Source organism: Euleptes europaea, chromosome 17 (assembly GCF_029931775.1).
Source record: "Euleptes europaea isolate rEulEur1 chromosome 17, rEulEur1.hap1, whole genome shotgun sequence".
NCBI classification, from domain to species: domain Eukaryota; kingdom Metazoa; phylum Chordata; class Lepidosauria; order Squamata; family Sphaerodactylidae; genus Euleptes; species Euleptes europaea.
In genome coordinates this window covers 40,861,761-40,882,991 of record NC_079328.1, presented here as the reverse complement: position 1 = coordinate 40,882,991, position 21,231 = coordinate 40,861,761, and the positions used below count along the sequence as shown (strand labels likewise).

At 45.0% G+C, this 21,231-nt stretch overlaps 1 protein-coding gene across 2 annotated transcripts in view; it reads right to left on the bottom strand.

Annotated features, from left to right (window-relative positions):
• The window catches only part of PHKB (phosphorylase kinase regulatory subunit beta), a 152,886-nt gene that overhangs the window by 118,649 nt on the left and 13,006 nt on the right, over positions 1-21,231 (bottom strand). For both annotated transcript variants that reach the window (XM_056862527.1, XM_056862526.1), the window contains exons 2-4: positions 11,889-11,978; positions 11,514-11,652; positions 3,305-3,404 (exon numbers count right to left, since the gene is read on the bottom strand). In XM_056862527.1, coding sequence (XP_056718505.1) covers positions 3,305-3,404; positions 11,514-11,652; positions 11,889-11,978 — 329 coding nt within the window. The remainder of the gene's footprint in view (positions 1-3,304; positions 3,405-11,513; positions 11,653-11,888; positions 11,979-21,231) is intronic.

Below are 21,231 nucleotides of genomic sequence, written 5' to 3'. Positions count from 1 at the left end.
TGGACCGCAGCAGAGAGGTTTTCCCTCTGGTCCACTAGCCCTGTATTTATACGGCCTCGCTGCCCTGCCTGGGGTCATAGAAGCATAGAGTTGGAAGAGACCACCAGGGTCATCTAGTCTAACCCCCTGCACAATGCAGGAAATTCACAACTACCTCCCCCACACCCCCAGTGACCTCTACTCCATGCCCAGAAGATGGCCAAGATGCCATCAGTTGGCCTCGCGGCTTTGCCACGCCCTCCCACCTATTATCGCTTGCATCTCTTCGAGTGTTGTTACCGGTCAATAAATAATCCTTGTTTATTTTTATTTATTTATTTATTTTATTCTTATTTGCTCTGATCTCACCGCCGTGGCACCGATTATCGTAAAAAACAACAACTGGGCTTATGAAGACAGAAGAAAGTTAGGGTCCGATTGGTCAAAGCCCGAAGAACTAATATTAAAGAAAGCACAGGGCTGCCAACTCGCTCACTGGCGCCATTCCAGCTATGATTAAGCAAAACTGATTCGAACCACCTTTAGTCTCAGGTGTCCAAGATATTGACAGTGGCCAAGAAAGTAAAAATGAAAATATAAAACATGGCGTAACTGTTAGTTATATTAGATTACTCAGTCAGAAGAAAAACAAATCCATCTGATACGGAGATCAGAGTTGGGGTTTTTTATGCTTCCACGCTATAAATGACTGGTACCATTAGCGTAGCTACTTACTTCTTTGTACTGGGGAATGAAATAGCATCAGCTGTAGCATAACATTTGAAAAGATCTTTCTTGATAATGATGTGCAGTGTCAAGCCTCGGTAGACAAATTATAGGCTTGTTAAATAGCTTCACCATCAACTAATGAATACGTTTACTCTCCTATTTGTTATCATTTTTATGCATTCTCTTCCTGCCACAACATTCCCTCGCCAGCTGCATTGCATGTGTATTTCAAACACTGAACATCCAGAACCAGAGTCCGGTTCACGTAAAAGGTGGCTTCCAGGCATGGAAGGGCCATTTTATTTATTTATTTTTGAGATTTATAGCCTGCCCTCCCCAACCAAAGCCAGGCTCAGAGAGGGTAACATTATTTAAAATACATCAATAATAATCAATAGTAAAATTAACCATAAATTCTAAACTTAAAAACAATAAAATCCCGATTAAAACTTAAAAACTTCAGATGGCACCTAAAAAAATTCCACTTCTGGTGCTGTTCAAGACAAATGATCTCCCATTTGCACAACTGCTTGTGCAAGAATTTGAAGAACCCGTGGAAACACAGTGGGAACTCCTGTCTAGTGATTTTTGAGAATGTTGTCAAGGAGTGGGAAATGACATGCCCTCCTCGTAAGCCCTGGCGGGGGCCCCACTTGTTCTCTCCATTTCCGTCCAATAGTAACAGACAGTCAAGGCTGACCCCCTACAGAAACAAGCTCTAGCTTAATTACAAGAAAAAAATGAGTGCATCTTTAAAATAGCGAAAAGAAAGCCTCCCCGTTTGTGAAGACACGAGTCTCTGGAGGCGCCAGGCTCATAAATAATCTCTCTATCAAAGCTGGTGGCAGAGTACCTTGTCATATGAGCCTGCACAGAAAAGAGACGGATACTTTATTTAAAGGAGACCGTGTCACATTGAATTCTTTATGCACTGAACTGAAAAGCAAAAAGACATGTCAGGCACATCATCCTTTAAATAACATGATCGAATGCAGTCTTAAAAGGTCCATACTATTTTTTAAAAAAGGTCTAACGGGGATACATTTTTAGTTATTTTACTTCCTTTATACCTCATTTTTCTCTCTGAGAGGGACCCAAAGCAGCTTACGTCCATCTCCTCTCCTCCATTTTATCCTCACAACCACCCTGTGAGACAAGTTAGGCTGAGTGCGTCTGACTGGCCTGAGGTCACCTGAACTAGCTTCCATGGCAGAACGGGGATTTGAAGCTGGGTCTCCCGGATCCCGTTCTGAAACTCTAACCGCTACACCATGCTGGCTCTGCACCAATATGAATAATACTTTTACAAGAGAGAGCACTCAAAGTGATCCATTACTCTTCAAGGGGTTGGATCCAAGGGCACTCTTCCACATGTGGGAAGCATTTTCCGCTCGCCAAAGGATTGTTTCAAAGCTTGGGGTATGGAACATATACGAGGGAAGTGAAACTAAATCCAAATACAAACACACAAGCCAACGCGCAAGTTCCACAGAATCTATTGTAGCAAGGTGGGAATTCTTACACGTGCATTCATACTAAGGGTTTCCGTGGTAAATTGTAAAGAGCTGTGCTGGTCTATGATTGTTTTAATAAAGATTGATTGATACATGGGCATCCATTTCAGAGAGTGTGGTCCAATGTAGTCAAAAATGCTGTGTACGTGCAGAGTGTATTCATAGGAGCAGCGTAACATGGGAGCTGCAGAACTGCGTGAAATGGCCTGCTCCCTCTATGACTGGAAAGTGAGATGTTTCAGTTCATGCTCCCGTATCACCCTGCTCACGTCATGGGCAATATTTTACCTACAAGTCAGCCTCTAATACAAGGGTGTCGAGCTCAATTGTTACGAGGGCCAGATATGACATAAATGTCACTTGTCCGGGCCAGGCCATGCCCAGATCAGGACTGGAGGGGGTGGCTGGCTAGCAAGCCGGATAAGAGCTCTCAAGGGGTCAGATCCAGCCCTTGAGCCTTATGTCTGACCCCCCTGCTCTAATGTATTGTCCGAACCAACTCTCAGAACCCTTCCTAACTCTACAGCTTCTACATACACCCAGCGCTTCTCGTGAGAATACAAAACTTGCAATGCATTTGTGCTAATACTGACCTTCTAGATTTAAGTTCAGCAGCACCATAGAGACCAACAAGATTTGGGGGGGTATAAGCTTTCGAGAGCCAAAGCTCCCTTCATCAGATACTTTGACCCTCGAAAGCTTACACCCTGAAAATCTTGTTTTCTAAGGGGCTGCTGGACTTGCATCTCACTGTTCTACTGCAGACCAACATGGCTACCCTCTGAAACTACGGAGCTGCTGTCTCTCATAGGCTTATGTTCTAACAATAATTAAAAGGAGGAAGTTTTAAAAATGAATTCTAGAGCTGATTTACACTGTCAAGTGTTTTTTTTCGTCCTCGGCTTTGAAACGCGCCCGGGAGCCGACCTTTTCTAGCCAGCAGTGTACATTGTGGCCTTACAGCCAATGCCCCATTTTAATTTGATTCCTGCTCGGAACATTTGAAATACTGACAATTAACCTAATCCTTTAGAAATAAGTGTGCATTTGTGGTCCATGCGGCAATGTTTTTTTTTTTTTACCTTATCAGCCTGGCGCATGTAGCAGTAGAGAATCCCTCGCATACATTTTATAGCAGAATGCTCCAGCTCGTGGGTTCTTCCCTTGTCATCGTCAATGCGCCTGGGTGGGAGAGATAACCCGGGAAACAAATTGGAAACGCATTCGGAAGAAAGTTAAAAGGGTACCAGCAGCTCTTTTTTGTTGATAATTAACTATTAAGAATGTGTTACATAGCGGCCCGAGCTATCTCTGATACGCTCAGGCCTCAACCTCTTGGCTACAATAAAACCGATGGCTTATAAAACAGCAACTCAGGATGCAAAGAATGAAGTCAAATAAAGGTTGTATACAAACTTGAGACCCCAAAATCAATTTCCCCCCCTTTTTCAAATGATTTTGAATTTGCCTTTGGGTTTAGAGAAAGTGCACACTTATCATCAAACTCTATAGGAAAATTATTTACCTGAGAACTGACAGTGACATATTGAGAAAACATGCATAAGGATCCAGCTGCATGCATCTATGGGGGCTATCATGCTACAAAAACAACAATGACCTACATGGAAGCTTTAATGCTTTATTTGTTTCACGGAAGTCTTGAAAGCAGCTGTCTCCCCCCAGCCCCCATGCTATAAATAGCAGAGCAGGATTTCCAAAAGTTTCCAATCATTAGTTTGCAGTATAAGGTCAGTATAAAGGATAATTATAAACTCACATGAGGACTTCTTCCAGAAATTCTGGCTCAGAGAGACAGGGCAGCATCAGTGAAGAGAGTGCTGGATTCGGCCCTGAATCCTGTGGGGTGACTTTGGGACAGATATTGTCTTTGAGCCTAATCTACCATACAAGGCAGGCCTGAAGATCCAAAAGAGGTTAGGGAGAACCCAAGACCAGTCAAGACAGCCAGTGTGGCGTAGTGGTTACGAGTGGCGGGACTCTAATCTGGAGAACTGGGTTCGATTCCAACCTCTTCCACATGAAGCCTGCTGGGTGGCCTTGGGCCAGTCACAGTTCTTTCAGAACTCTCTCAGCCCAGACGGAGGTGGGCAAAGGCAAACCACCTCTGAATGTCTCTTGCCTTGAAAACCCTATGGGGTTGTCATAAGTCAGCTGTGATTTGATGGCGCATACATGCACACACACACAAAGCCAGTTACTTTCTCTCAGCCTAATCAGCACTGCAGGGCTGTTGTGAAGATCAGAAATGGGAAGAAGCAGGAACGCTGAGCTTGTAGGAAAAATGCATCAATTGCTAAAGCATTTAAAACAGGAACAAAGAACGCTTGCTGGCAGACCCTGTTTTCTCCAGCAACATACAAAAAGAAGCAATGACTCCCCAAACCCTGATGGCCTCTGTTGTATATTTCAACACATGTCACACCAAAGAAAGAATTAAAGCTTCAATAAAAAGATGTCAAACATTCTTCTGAGTGATACATGCAACAGAACAGAAGAGGCATCCTGGCTACCTCTTTATAAATTCACTAATTTAAACATGTCCTGTCATTGCATTTATTGCTATGTGTTTTATAATGAATACATATGTGTACACACACACACACATATATAGGTGCAGGTATACAATTAAACATATACATTAGAGAAGCTGCCATTTTGGGCTTGTCATTAAATTGAAACCCCTTAGGTGGAGCTCTGCTGGCTAAAAGAACATTTGGGTTTTGATTTGCAGTTACTAAGAGCCATCATTAAAAAATGAACAGGGAGGCTTTTAAAGGTGAGCGGATCCAGCAAGGGGGAGAAAAACTGCCTGGAAATCAAACAGTCACAAAATGAATATTTGAAGAAAAAGGTAGCTGATAGAGCTACGCCAGCTTTCAAAATAACAAAGGCTGCCCGTCGAAACTGGGCGGGGGAGCTAGAATTCAGTGAAGCAAGTTGCACAGAGAAGAGATCATCTGAACTTGATGGGGAAAGTCTGCGCATGAAAACGAAATTATAATTAGCTCTTCAAATGAAAAGCTCGCAGAGCTGTGCTCCGGGAAGAGATCGAGGGGGAAAAATGATCTCCCTGCTGCGTGGTGCTGACAGGAAGGAGGGAGTAAATTATTCAGCATTCCCATGTCATTTGTCTTCCCTCATAAATATATCAGTTAAACTAACATCACCTTCCTGCGCGTCGGCGCATTAAGAAAAAGAATGCAGACTCCAGTAACCCCAGGGAAGCGATATTTTGAAGCCGATAAACACTTTCAGAATTAATCATGAAGGAATGATGGGATGTTACTCCTGCTGCACTTTCTGCCCGATTCTATAGGATGCGTTCTGGCTGACACACACACCCTTCGGTCGCTATGAGCTGGTTTGCTCCTGGTGAGGCTGGGGGAAATCTGAAATGAACTCTCCTACGAGTTGCTTGCGGATGATAGTCTGGATACTAACAGCGGGAAATCTTTGAAACACAGACAGGTTGCAGAAATAGGTAGACGTTGACAACTGTGAACCAGAGTAATCCAAAACTCAGGGTCCCTTTGTATGCTATGACTGTGATGTAATTTGTACAATGTGAAGAGAATGTCGGGAGCCACGGGATACCTGGGAATGGCCACCACTACAGCTTCTGTGCAAGCCAGTATTGCTGCAGTTTCTGGGAAAGGTGGAACTGGCATGGTTAAGAACATGGCTGTTCTGAGTCTGGTCATGGTCAAGATAGTGTGTGTATGTTAAGTGCTGTCAAGTTGCTTCCAACTCATGGCGGCCCTATGAATCAATGTCCTCCAAAACATCTTATCGTTAACAGCCTTGCTCAGATCTTACAAACTGAGGGCTGTGGCTTCCTTTCTAGAGTCTATCCATCTCACATTGGGTCTTCCTCTTTTCCTGCTGCCTCCAACTTTTCCTAGCTTTATTGTCTTTTCCAGTGACTCTTGTCTTCTCATAATGTGGTCAAAGTACGACAGCCTCAGTTTACTCATTTTAGCTTCTAGGGTCAGTTCAGCTTGATTTGACCTATAACCCACTGATTTGTTGTTGTTGTTGTTTTGTGTGTGTGGCAGTCCATGGTATCCGTAACACTCTACTCCAACACCACATTCTAAGGAATCTACTTTCCTCCTATCAGCTTTCTTCATTTTCCATTCATTCAGGAAAGGGCTGCCTATAAATCAAATAAATTAAGAAGAATGAGGAGGCGGAAAAGGAGGTGGAGGAGGAGGAGGAGAAGAACCCTACTAGACCAGACCAGTGGTCCATCTAGTCCACCATTCTGTCTCACACAGTGGCCAACCAGTTCCACTGGAGGTCCAACAAGGCAAAGAGGCCGAGGCCCTCCCCTGATGTTGCTTCCTGGCTTTAGTATTCAGAGGTTTACTGCCTCTGAACATGGAGGTTCCCTTTAGTCACCGTGGTTAGTAGCCACTGATAGATGTATCCTCCAGGAATCAGTCTAATCCCCTTCTAAAGCCATCTATGCCTGTGGCCATCACTACAGCCTCTGGCAGTGAATTCCACATTTTAATCGCTCATTGTGTAAAGGAGTATTTTCTTTTGTTCGTACTGAATTTACTGCCCATCAGCTTCACTGGATGCCCTCGAGTTCTAGTATTTTGTGAAAGGAAGAAAAAGTTCTCCTTGTCAACTCTCACCACCCCATGATTAATTTTATAAACCTCCAGCATGATCCCTCCTAGTTGTCTCTTTTCGCAAATGAAAAGTCCCAGACTCTTCAGCATTTCCTCATAGGGAAGGTGCTCTAACCCCCTCAAATGCCAGCAGCACCCACCTCATCTGGCTTGGGGTTTCCGACCTGAGAAGCAGGAACACCACTACCTGAAACCCACAGCCGAAATGTCAAGCAGCGCTGACTTTGCCAAAAAGGCTCAGACCTCTGGAAAGGCAGCACAGGGAAGGACATCTTACCCTTACTTTCAGCCCTGGCAGAGAGATTGAAAACTGTGCACAAGCGGCGTTCAAACAAATAATTACAATGCTTTAAAAGGGAGCAATAATGCAGTCTGAGGAATGACATGACCAGGCTGGTTAGCCCTGGATACAAAGCCACACTTTCATTTCCAAAAACGGTCTGTGCATGTCTTTTGAAGACGAAGGCATCCTTCACAGAGCATGAAGGTTGAAGCCATTTAAATGAGAAGATGGGAGAGTTGGAAGAGGAAATTATGTCCATAAAAAGGACATCCAGAATGGCACAGAATATTTAATCTAAATGTGAAGCTAGCGCTCCCCAAACTATACATGCTGATTTTGAACACTGAACACAAAGTGCAAATTTAAACAACGCCGAGTGACACTGTGTATTGCATCAAAAGAAACAAAAAGTCTCCTTTAAGTTAGAGCATATTTTGCAAAGACACCAAGCGAGATTTTTTTTTTTTAAGAACTATCTATATCTATGTTTGGGGGCGGCGGCATTATACTAGAAACCCCTTCAGCTATTTCTAGGGGGACTGAAAATATGTGCAATAAACATTTCTAATTTCTCAAAATGAAATCCTAGTGTACAATTACAACTAATCCCATTAGGATCACGCACATAAATGTTCCCAAAATGCATTATTTTGCCAGTTAGGCATCGGGGGTGGGGGCAGCCTTGACACTGAGGCTGTGCTGGTAAAGTGAAGCAGCTGCGGATCATTCTAATTGGGACACCCACCTAATGGCCCAGAATTACCCTGGCCCAGGATGTGGGATCCAGTGCTGCTGTCTGATACAAGGCTCCCTAGATTTGCTGCCTTCCCTCAATCTGGGCAATGTGCCAATGAGGAAGGTGTCGGTTCTCCCTTTGTTCCTCCAGGTTTCTATTTTTGTTTGCTGAGGGGGTGGGGTAAGGTTGGTTGCTTTGCCTTGGGAAGTTCCTGGAGGTCTGGGGGTGGAGCCTGGGGAGGGCGGGGTTTGGGGAGGGACTTTGGTGGTGGAATGTGCTGTCAAGTCATAATGGGCACGGTGACCCTGCAGGGTTTTCAAGGCAAGAGACATTCAGAGGTGGTTTTGCCATTACCTGCCTCTGGATAGGGACCATGGACTTCCTTGGTGGTCTCCCATCCAAGTATTAACCAGGGCCAACCCTGCTTAGTTTTTGAGACCTGAGAAGATTGTTTGGGCTAGCAGGTTGGGAAATTCTTGGAGACTTGGAGCCTGTGGAAGGCAGGGTTTGGGGAGGGGAAGTACCTTGGGGGGTATGGACTTCCTTGGTGGTCTCCCATCCAAGTACTAACCATGGTCAACCAAGCTTAGTTTCCAAGATCTGATGAGATCGGGCTAGCCAGGGCCACCCAAGTCAGGGTGGAGGGACTTTAGCAGGGTATAATGCCATAAACCCCACCCCCTATTCTGTCCAGGGGAACTGACCTCTGTAGTCTAGAGATCAATTGTCATTCTGGGAGATTTCTGGGCCCCACCAGGAGGTTGGCAACCTAGGGGCCCTGCCCAATGTACTAGCCAGCCCTCAACTGTGTCAGCCTGACATCGGCAATTTCTTATAAAGCAAGATTAGAAGGTTTAAAGTGTTTCAGAATTGCTTTTGAAAGTATTACTGTGATTGTTCAATCACTGGAAAAATCCTCATAAAAAAGCACGGCCAAAATGAGCCAATTGGAAGGACAACGTTAAAAAAATTAAGTGACACGCTTATGAAACAAAAAAGGAATTCAGAAAATTTCCGGGGGGAAAAACCCAGGAACACTGAAGTCTTAAAAGAGGTACATGAACACAAAGGTAGCAGAATTTAAAACCCCAGAGAGACCCAGCAGCTCCAAAAACGAAGCAAGCAGTTCTTTTGTCTAAAAGCCCACTGGCGCTACGTACTTATAGAAGTTCAAAACCTTGGTGATCTACTCTAGAAATCCATAAAAATTCATGGCTCAGAGGGAAAAAAACATTGCAGAGAGGCAAGATTTTTAAAACTCCCTCTGGGATACATAAAAAAACAAACATTTTAGTGACATGTGTGAAGAACAAAACACTGGACTAATTGAATCGGGGGTGTTTCACCTCCCGTGCACTCACACTGATATTTGAATATGCAACCATGGCCTTCACACAGTGTGCTGACTCATATCTTCCACAACTCAGAGAGTACTCCATTTGGCTTCAGAGTTCACCTGAGTTAACCTTTCGGGAACCTTTTTAAGATTCTCTGAACTCAACCAACCCCCTTGATGCAAAGCAGGGCCATCGATCCTCCACACATGGGGAGGGGCTGTGGCTCAGTGGCAGAGCATCTGCTTGGCATGCAGAAGGTCCCAGGTTCAATCCCCGGCATCTCCAGTTAAAGGAGCTAGGAAGGTAGGTGATGTGAAAGACCCCTGCCTGAGACCCTGGAGAACCACTGCCAGTCTGAGTAGACAATACTGACTTTGATGGACAAAGGGTCTGATTCAGTAGAAGGCAGCTTCATGTGTTCATGTGTTCACACTTCCCACACAGAGAGAATGGGTAAAAGAAGGGCCCTGAGAGGAGACAGGAGGGAGATGAGACAGGGCTGTGCATCTTGCAAAGAGAATTAAGATCATCTGCTGGGGTGTGGGGGCGAGGTAGTTGTGAATTTCCTGCATTGTGCAGTGGGTTGGACTAGATGACCCTGATGGTCCCTTCCAACTCTGTGATTCTATGAGTTATGTTCATACCGTTACACAGTTCCCTTGCAACACTCTGACTTCCATGGTGGTGGTGCCATTGAGCCACAGCTGACTTATGGCGATCCTGGAGCATTTTTAAGGCAAGAGACATTCAGAGGTGATTAGCCATTGCCTGCCTCAGCGTAGTGACCCCGGACTTCCTTGGCGGTCTCCCATCCAAGTTCTAACCAGGGCCAACCCTGCTTAGCTTCCAAGATCTGATGAGATTGGGCTAGCTTGGGCCATCCAAGTTGGGGCTTCCATACCATACTCTCTACCCACTGGGGGAGGGGTGCTCTGGTTTGAGTTAGAGCACTCCTTGCTTTACAGGTGAAAAGTATTTATTGAGCACTGGTACACTGCAAAATTGCTGCTGATTGGAAAGTACTCACCAGTTACTATGGTAACACCAACCTGTAATGAATCCTTCTATAACTGCACTTGCTCATCATTTATAATTTAGACAGCCTCATCATATTTAATTATGCAATGTACTAAAGTATCATACATTAATTATTCCACATTTATTTCTGATTTTCTGTTGGATACTTTCATTTTTCTGCTCAGCTTGAATTTTATTCATTTATTTCAGTTTACCATTTTCTGAATTTCAGTGTAAGGGAACCAGTGATATTATCCAATGAGCCAAATCACAGCAAACTTCCATCCCTGTGTAGCCAACAAAACTACTTTGATTTATCCTCTCACTTGTGGGATAATTAAAAGGAAGGAAGGAGGTTAGGATGTGAAGAGCCATGTGGAAAGAAGTCTTTGCGGGGAGGGGGGGATGAAAGGAGAATTTCAGCAGAGGAACTTCAGTACAGAGAGCCTGTACTGGTTATTTACTTATTTATTTTTCATTCATACCCAACTTTTCTCCCCAAAGGGGACCCAAAGCAGCTTACGTTCTTCTCCCCTTCTTCATTTTATCCTCACAATAACCCTGTGAGGTAGGTTAGGCTGAGAGTACATGACTGGCCCAAGGTCAGCCAGCAACCTTCCCCGGCAGAGTCTCCTAGATCCTATTTTGGCACTCTGACCACTATACCACGCTGGCTCCTTTAAAAAGCTCCCCCTAGCAACTAGGAGGAACAAGGCAGGAGGAAGGGAAGTCCTCAGACTGGCCCATCTGCTGTGGCATGAAGAAGACAAGGGCTTGGATCCAGATATGTGCAAGCCAAAGCATCAATAGACAAAGCACAGTTCCGCCCACATAAGAGCTTGTGTAACGCCTAGTGCTTTCCCCTGTTGGTTTGCCCAAGACCATGATTTAGCCCAGTGGCTCCTAAGCCAGGGGTCCATGGAGTTACTGCAAGGGGTCCACAAATCCATATGCGCACTATGCATTTTCCTTTTGATCTTTGTGTTGCCAGCGTGGTGCAGTGGTTGAGAGCCAGCCGGGTTCTCAACCACTAAGAGTGATGGTTTGGAGCTGTGGAGTCTGATCTGGCCTTTTCCTGAGCTACTTGCTCTCACTATTTAGCTTCATACCTACAGTTGACTCTGAAAGGAAGCATTTTTAAAATGTCATTAAGCATCATACCTCTTCCTAACATGACCCTAGCCAACCTTCTTGTGGATCGGTATCAGTGGATTTATTTTACAATGGGCTATACAAATAACAAACAATCCCACTTACCTATACGCAAGCGCCAAAGCCCAGGCACATGCGGCGCAATACAGACTGTCATGTACTTTTGCCCTTTGGTTGTCCCCAAATGTTTTGGTGGGAAAGAGACCAGTGGTTGGACTTTGGTACAGCAGCACTGTTGATTTGACTGTCAAGAGAAACAAACCAAATCAATCCTCTTGTCCCCCAAAGCTCAGATAATTAATACCTGAATTATTCACGATCTTGATTGTACTACATCACAAGAAAATACACTTTTGAGCACACGGATGACCCCCCACAGGATTAGAAGTGGTGACAATGACACCTCCTTAACGGTTTTAAGAAGTTACACTGGCAAAAGCTATGTATATTAACACCAAGAAAGGATTTTATTTGGCTTACCGATTCTGTAGTAATGATCCAACTTATCCCATAAGCTCTCTCCGTCTGGTCTTGGAAGGTTAATGCTTTTCGCGGGCTCGTACACGGAGCCTAAAGAAAGAGGTTATTTATTATCACAATTACTGCAACAATATGAAATTCCAGTTAAAGTTGTCATACAGATATTGTCGAGAATATCCTTGTGTTCAAGGAGTCCAGGGGAAGCCTGGGTCTCCCTCCCTCCCTCCCTCTGGAAGTAGCAAAATGATGGGGGTACTTTCACAGACAGAGAAAATTTCACATACAAACAGCCCAAGAGACACTAACAGCATCTGAAAACAGCATGTTCATGCTGAAATTTTGATACAAAGTTGCCCTCGGAACAACAGCTGGCTCTCCAGCTTCCATCAAGTCAAGCCCCAAACATACAAAACCCGAAGGGCATGCTGGAATTCCTCCTTTCCATACTGGAACCAGTGTTGAGTTTGTGGTGAAAGGATCTGCAGTGTTAGGCAGGCCTTCGTCTATGTTTGTGGAAGGCAAGTGCCCAATTTGGACTACATATCTTCTGCAATCATATTTTGGCACAGGAAGTCAATCGTTTGGATAAATGGGACAGCGATATTTTACAGAGCCTGCCAATATAATATGGTTACAGGGGTTAAAAAAAATAAACATAATGTTAGGGTTCCAGTTCCAGGATGGGAAATTCCTGGAGATTTGGGGGTGGAGCCTAGGGAGGACAGGGTTTGGAGATGGGAGGGACCTCAGCAGGGTATAAGGCCACCCTCCAAAGCAGCCACTTTCTTCAGGGAAATTTATCTCTGTAGCCGGGAGATCAATTGTAATTCTGGGAGATCTGCAGGATCCTCCCTCCCTCATTAAGATATTACTATTGTTTCTTTCATTTGTTGAAAACAGATTATTCAGTTCTCAGTGAAGTATGTGTAGCAATGTCAGATTTTTGATTGGTTGGTTTATAAGACAGTGACCTTCAGGGATTACCTGAAACAGTCATCACTCACGCTCATTGCAAGGTTTTATACCACCATGAAGAATAAAAAATATTTGTGCTCCCCTCTCCCCTCTGTCTTTATGTTGCCAAACTTGCCTGTTAAAATCTCAGGACTAATTAAGAATCAGTCCTATCTCGTTAATTAAGAATCAGTCCCAGCTAGCTGCATATAAAAATTAATCTGTTCGTTGAATAATATATTCATCGTTCTTGTGTACGAGCTATAAAAATGAAAGCCCCTCCAATTAGGCTTGATACTTCATGCTAATTTTATCAATAGAGGATTTCAGAGTAAAAGATTAACAATGCGAAGTATGTAACAGGTGGATGAAAATGGATCCAGAAAAAAGCTTTGAATATGGGAGGCCTTTGAACACAAGGGTATAATCTACAGCAGTGATACACCAAGGAATTGTAGTCTTCCTTGGAAGTCTATCAGATAGCTCAGTTAGAATATCTGTAATGATAGATAAGCTTCCTTGATTGCCTATCACCATTAATCTCCCTCTTTGATGCACAGCAGTAACAGAACATTTGGCATATCCTAACATTTTGTGGGACAAGAAGAATATCCTCAGGAATGGTCAGCTTTTTGTGCAAACAGACTGTGCATCCCAGAACATGCTCTGGAACCCTTTACAATGAGGCAGGGGTCGCCTCAGAAAACAACTCCATACGGAAAGGGTTCTATGAACATAGAAAGTTCGAATGCCTTGAAGCGCCAGGAGACTTGCTGCACCTTCAAGACTGGCGTAGGTATCGCTGCATAAGTTTTCGTTGGCTAGCATCTATTTGATCAGATACATGAAGTGTAACCTCAGGTGGTAGACATATATGTGGGTAAAAAGGAAAAAAAGTGCCAACAGTGGAATCAAAACACCATGAAATACAAGACAACAAGAAAGCCTGTGAGCTTTCTCACACACAGCCATCTCACAATGAGCATCTTCCTCCAAGCCCTCATGTGTATTGTCAAGAGACAGAAAGACAGAGGGTAAAATACTTCACAAATCCAATGGAGTGGGCTCTAGTTCACAAATGCTTATAAATCCATTGATCTTTAAACTGCAACCAGGCTCTCTGTTGTTTCCTGCTGTAGGAAACTACCATGTCCTGCCTTGTAGAATTTGATTTAAAGCACACTTATGCCTTTAAGAGCTATGCCATCAACCTAGGTATAGTAATTTTTAAGCTGACCCCTGCCCAAACTAAAAGCGTACTTTGCTAATTCAGTATAAATGCTGAACAGACCCCAAAGTATGTCCTAAAAATAAAAAATAAAATAAAAAAACCCTTGGGTGTGATATTGAGTATATCACCAAGCTGTCAAGAAAAAAATATTAATCCTTTATTACATATATCCTTTTGCCAGTATAGAACGATCGCAACGACATCAGGGTGAACATATAAGAAATATGATTTTGTTATACTCACCCTAAAGGGTCCTTTTAGTTAACCTTTAGTTAAACAGTCAAGAGTAAAAATGACCCTCAAACCATCAAGAGGATACACTGCAATTTACCAGCAATTACAGGGCAGGAAACGGTAGAGGACAATTGACCCCATTAAGGTGGAAGAAAAAATGGAGTATGGAGTTTGCAGAAGATCTAATACAAAGTTTTATCATTTCCCCCCTCAGTTTTCCAGATCAATCTGAGCCTACTTCTCGGTTAATGTAATACCCTAGCAAAACTATGTTCTGCTCATGTACCCAGTTTCTCCCATCAATCCTCTTTAAAAAAACAATCATATGCAATGCAACTGAGTGCGGCTTCCATCAAAACTGCAGCGCATGAGGTCAAGAAAACAGGTGCCGTCCAGTGCAGTGTTTATTTAACATGCTGATTGGGGTGACGAGGGAGACAGAAGCAGCTAAACATGTTTCTGTTATCATTTACACACTTAGGAAAAGTGGCCAGTACTTTGCATACTGATAAATGCTGCAGTATATTTAATATGAACACAGCAGTGATTGATTCTAATTAAAAAAAATCGTAATACCAGTCGATGCAGTAAACATGCGTAAAGCACGGTCCTGAATACTAATAGGGAAAGGTCCGCCACACTGAAGTCATAAATAGCAACATCCTCTTAGTAAAGATTCCACAGGAAATAGCTCTGCAATATCGAACAAGTTGTTCCGGGTAGGGGGAGTGGGACCACTGCTACTACAATAGCCATCTTTCCCCCCTCTCTCATAATACTAGAATGCAGGGTCATCTGCTGAAGCTGGAGGATGAGAAATTCAAAACAGATAAAAGGAAATATTTCTTCACACAATCCATAGTTAAATTGTGGAACTCCCTGACCCAGAATGTTGTAATGGCTGCCAACTTGGAAGGCTTTAAGAAGGGAGTAGACATGTTCATGGAGGATAGGGCTATCCATGGCTACAAGTCAAAATGGATACTAGTCATGATGCATACCTATTCTCTCCAGGATCAGAGGAGTATGCCTATTATATTAGGTGCTTTGGAACACAGGCAGGACAATGCTGCCGCAGTTGTCTTGTTTGTGGGCTTCCTAGAGGCACCTGATTGGCCACTGTGTGAAGAGACTGCTGGACTTGATGGACCATGGTCTGATCCAGCAGGGCCTTTCTTAAGTTCTTATCTGCTACAAATATATCGTTTAGTTCTCCATATAACCCAAGTGACATAAACTAGAATAATAAATAATAAATGCTATTATACATACTTGCAATGGAATTAGGGAGCCAAAGTCAAGGCGCACTTAGATATTCAAGATTGTACTTGAGTCAGTTCAAAATTAGACAAAACTAATTCTGCATCAATGAGACATAATGGAAATCAGCCCTATGACTCTCTCAAGTCTTTGATGCATTTAATTTGATGACTCCGTGCTGTTTCTTTCCACTTGCAAAGAAAATTGCACCCTTTCAACGTGAAGCATCACCTTCCATTTTCATGTTCTCAAATAATGGGGGGGGGGGGAGAACTAGTGGATGAAAAGCAACAAATGGAAGTCACTTATTTGTATTAATTTATGAAAATGTATTTGCCAGGTTCAGCCGTTGACAAGGTTCTTGAGTGTGGCAGCTTCACGCACTGCGGATTACCATATGGTGCTTCCAACACAGGAAATTGTGAAACTGGCACACCGTCACATGATAACTGTGTGGGAAACCATGATTCGCAAGACCAACACACTTGCACGATGGTCACCCGTGAGGAGCTACATGAAGATGTGAAGAGGTTTCCAATTTCTTTCCAGGCACAATCCAGGATGTTTCCAATCTACAGAGACAAGCAGGAACCAACAACAAGATGCTACAGGATGTTTTAAATTATGTATGTTGGTGGAGATGATCCCTAGGGTTGCCAGGTCCCTCTTCGCCACCAGCGGGAGGTTTGGGGGACAGAGCCTGAGGAGGGCGGGGTTTGGGGAGGGGAGGGACTGCAATGCCAAATGCCAAATGTCCAAATGCCAAAGCGGCCATTTTCTCCAGGTGAACTGATCTCTATCAGCTGGAGATCAGTTGTAATAGCAGGAGATCTCCAGCTAGTACCTGGAGGTTGGCAGCCTTAATGATCTGATGCGCAGCTTTACTCTCGAATCCCATACTCAGTTTAGCAGTGTTAAGGTTAGTCTCGCTATACATCACTGTGGGACCAGGCACTGGGTAAGGAGCAAGCTGAGGAAGAAAGACTTATTTCAATGGAGAATGGCTTGTTCTGTTGGAGAAAGTCTTTGGAAGGCTTTAAGAGGGGAGTGGACATGCTCATGGAGGAGAGGGCTATCCATGGCTACAAGTCAAAATGGATACTAGTCATGATGCATACCTATTCTGTCCAGGATCAGAGGAGCATGCCTGTTATATTAGATGCTTTGGAACACAGGCGGGATAATGCTGCTGCAGTCGTCTTGCTTGTGGGCTTCCTAGAGGCACCTGATTGGCCACTGTGTGAACAGACTGCTGATGGACCTTGGTCTGATCTAGCATAGCTTTTTTAATGTTCCATCAAAGGAAGACACAGTAGAAGGGAGTCACTGAATCCCACCCTATGATAATCCCTACCACCACCCCTCCAATAACCATAGATTGAAGGGAAGAAAGTGGCAGGCCAATGGCCTCCGCTACCTTACCCCACCTGAGAGTTTACACTGCTCTCTGATGCTAACTTGCCTCGGCACCCTGGTATACCACCTGGGGGAGGGGCCGTTTTGACTTCCATTTTCCCACATACATACCGTATATACCCATGTATAAGCCGACCCGCGTATAAGCCGAGGTGCCTAATTTCTCCCCAAAAATGGGGGAAAAATAGGCACCCGCGTATAAGCCGAGGGTCGGCTTATAACCCCTCCCCCCCCGCGCAGGCTTACCTGACGGGCTCCCGGTGAAGGCGGTGGTGGCGGCAGTGGGCCCCCCGCAGGAGGCTTCCAGGGCGGGGGGAGCCAGGCACGCCCGGCAGCCGGCTTCCCCCGGCCCTTCCAGGGCGGGGGGAGCCAGGTGCACCCGGTGGCGGCCGCGCAGCCTAGAGCGGCCGCAGCAGGCTTCCCCCAGCCCTTCCAGGGCGGGGGGAGCCAGGTGCGCCCGGCGGTGGCGGCCGCGCGGCCTTGGAGCGGCCGCAGCAGGCTCCCCCCAGCCCTTCCAGGGTGGGGGGAGCCAGGCGCGCCCGGCGGCGGCGGCCGCAGCAGGCTCCCCCCAGCCCTTCCAGGGCGGGGGGAGCCCGGCACGCCCGGCGGTGGCGGCCACGCAGCCTTAGAGCGGCCGCAGCAGGCTCCCACCAGCCCTTCCAGGGCAGGGGGAGCCCGGCGCGCCCAGCGGCCGCGCGGCCTTGGAGCGGCCGCAGGAGGCCCTCACAGGGCGCTCCTGGCCAGGCGAAGCCGCATGGGCGGCGATGGTAAGTTGCCTCCTCTCTCCTCCCTCCTCCCCACTCCCCTACCGTATTGACCCGCGTATAAGCCGAGGCCGGCTTTTTCAGCCCTTTTTTTGGGCTGAAAAACTCGGCTTATACGCGAGTATATAGGGTATGAAGTGCAGTAACTCCTTCCTCCCCTTTCCCCCCCTGTTTTCCCACCCAGTGCATACCCATTTCATTACCACAGGGAAGGATGTTAAAGTATTTATTGGGCTGGATCCAGCACAAAATGTCCACTTGAGCTACAGCTCTTGTTCCAGTGGAAATGCAAGAAAAAGAACACGGTAGCAGCTGGCACTGCATTAAACTTATTGTGTGCTTACTTGCATTTCTGCTTCCACAAGATTTTGTGCAACCAATTTCTAGGCACTACCAAAACATTCCTGAGAGGAATGCATGCACCGGGCTTAGGAGGCAAATTAGCGGCATTGCCTCCTAAGGAGGTTTCGGCACCGCCGAAACCTTTACCCGGTGCAAAAAATCCGTGCAATCCTATGAGGTGCTGCACGGCAGATACGCCGTATCTCAACAAAAAAAGGGGGGGCGTTCCTGAGCCAAAATGGCTCAGGAGGCCCCCTGCCAAAACGCCCTGGAATGCCTCCCGGGGTGCCGTTACGCCCTGGGAATGCCTCCTAGGGCGCCGTCACACCTCCCAGGGCGCTGCTGCGGCCTGTGCCAGTGGCCAGCGGGAGGCTCCGGCAGCATCTGGACCCTGAGCTGCCGTGGCGGCGGCCAGGGACCGGCGGCTGGGCCTGCACGCCGGCGATGGGGCCACTCACAGGATCTTGGAACTGTGCTAATTTATTATTTATTTATTATTTCCATTTGTTACCCCGCTCTTCCCGGCCAAAGCCAGGCTCAGAGCGGCTAAGCCATTTATGTTTCCGCTTGAGCATCGCTGAAGCCAAGCCGGTATGCAGAAATATATTTTCTAGCTCCATCATAACACAAGACAAGGACAGGGGACAGTTGGTTGAAAGCGCGGCACCTGACTATAGTACTGATGATTTAAAATGCAAAAGCAACTGGGGGGGGGGGGGGAATCACACTAATTAGTTCCTTCCCAGGTTGAAGGAGTGCATTAAATACCTATAATGAATCTCAAATTAACTTACTTTAAGCAAGCCTCCTGCCATTTGGTTGCGCAGAATCAATTATTACAGAACAAGTCTTAACACTGTATCAATGAAAGCGAGGATGAAATTAACTCTGTGTCCAGCAGAATATTCCCAAAGCAGGCTAAAGACCCAATTACACAACTGTCAGAACAAAGGAAAAACAGCCCACCTTAATTGTGAAATCAAACCATTTCAAATGGAAACGGGCAACTTCCTAACTGCGATCTGACCTCTGCAAAGTTGATTCTAAACTTTTCTTCTGTTTTTGAACAAAAAAAGGTTAATATTCTATCCCCAGTGAACACTTTTTTTTATCGAAAATGGGGCCATTTGCAAGGCAAAGGCTTTTAATAGTTATGAACTTCCAAAGATAGCTGTGGATGTTCATTGCGACATTTCAGTCTAGACGCCCTAAAGATAAGCACACAAACCGAAGGACATAAAATAGCTATTACGCCCAGCTCTGGGTAATGTCTGAAATAAGAACAATCATTTCATCTTTATTCAGGAGCCAGTTTTTTTTTAGACACAGAAAACCAAAGAAAAGTACTATTCTGACACTAAAGAATATCGCTGGTATTCATCTTAAGAAATAGTACTAAAGCAAGAAAGCCAACATCATTGAACAGATTACAAAGAGATTCATTGGTATTGCAAAAGCTACCCTTGCCAAGAAATCTGCCCTCTGCAGCCAACAGAGAAATAAAATGCCTGTTAAAATCAAAAAGTACTTTTGGTTTGATTTTTACCAAGGGTGGCACGTAGCTACGTAAACTAAAAAATACCCAGGGCATATTAATTCAATACAGCCAATCCCTGTAATCCATAACAGTGCCCAATCTACCCTGATTTCCTACTGGACCTCATGGCGGATGCTGGGAATTGTGGACATATATTTGGTGGGTTGGGGAAGGAGCCATATATGAACAAGTGCCAGTTAATGTCATCTCTTACCCAGTACTGCTTCTCATAATTCCAGTTTTGCGCTGGGTAAACTTGTCCTTCAAGCTATTCAAAGTCCTGGTCATATGAATCACGGGAAAAGTGCAGACAAAGCACTTAGAATGGTGCCAGCGTGGTGTAGAGAGCCAGCATGGTGTAGTGGTTAAGAGCGGTGGTTTGGAGCGGTGGACTCTGGTCTGGAGAACCGGCTTTGATTCCCCACTCCTGCACATGAGCGGTGGACTCTAACCTGGTGAACCGGGTTGTTTTCCCCACTCCTACACATGAAGCCAACTGGGTGACCTTGGGCTAGTCACAGCTCTCTTAGATGCCAACTGTTTCTACCACTTAAGGAAGAATCAAACCGGCTTACAATTACCTTACCTTCCCCTCCCCACAACAGACACCCTGTGAGGTAGGTGGGGCTGAGAGAGCTCTAAGAGAGCTGTGACTAGCCCAAGATCACCCAGCTGGCTTCATGTGGAGGAGTGGGGAAACCAACCCGGTTCACCAGGTTAGAGTCCGCCGCTCATGTGCAGGAGTGGGGAATCAAAGCCGATTCTCCAGACCAAAGTCTACTGCTCCAAACCACCACTCTTAACCACTACATTACTTAACAACATGAGCAAAGACCAAGCCCAGTGACTGCACAGATGTAAGGAACAAGCACAACAATAATAGCATAGAAGTTGCAGTTATCAACCAAGATCTTGTTTAAGTACAGAGTGGATCCCAGGATCTTGGGGCTTGCTTAAATGCATACATATTGTCAATGACCTAACTTCTCTTTCTGTTAGATTTTGCAGGAAATCCTGTGTTTATGACATGCTTATTGGATCCTCGATGATACTGACTTTACTACCATTCGCAGACTTAGTTAGCCAAAGGTGCCGTTAAAGTTAATGAGCCTTTTTAACTCACTTCAAGCTCCAAATCACCCCATGATCATGTAAACAAATCCAAGGTTGAAGCGAGTTAATGAGATTATTTCAAAATAACTGATCAGGCTGCCTACCTGTTTTCAGGCTGAGAAGTACAATAGGATTAATTGTATGACTTTCAAACGTCTACACATAATCAAGCAGCAAAGTACATCTGCTTCATAAGTGGGAAAAATTGTATTTGTCAGACCAACAAAAACAAATTTACTTTTCCTGTGCCTTCTGATTTTCAGGCAGTTCATGTTGCTCAAAAGCATTTTAATGGACAAAAATATGTCGTCGCCTGACAGCTTAAATTCTCTGCCTAACAAATCCTGTGTTAAAATTATGCTTAATCAGTATTGCAATCTATTCCATGGCAACAAATGCATGTCGTAAACACCGGATTATGGCTTCACTGCAAAATGAAGCAGAAGATAGGCTATGAAAGATATTTATAAGCAAAGGAATGCATATGAGAGA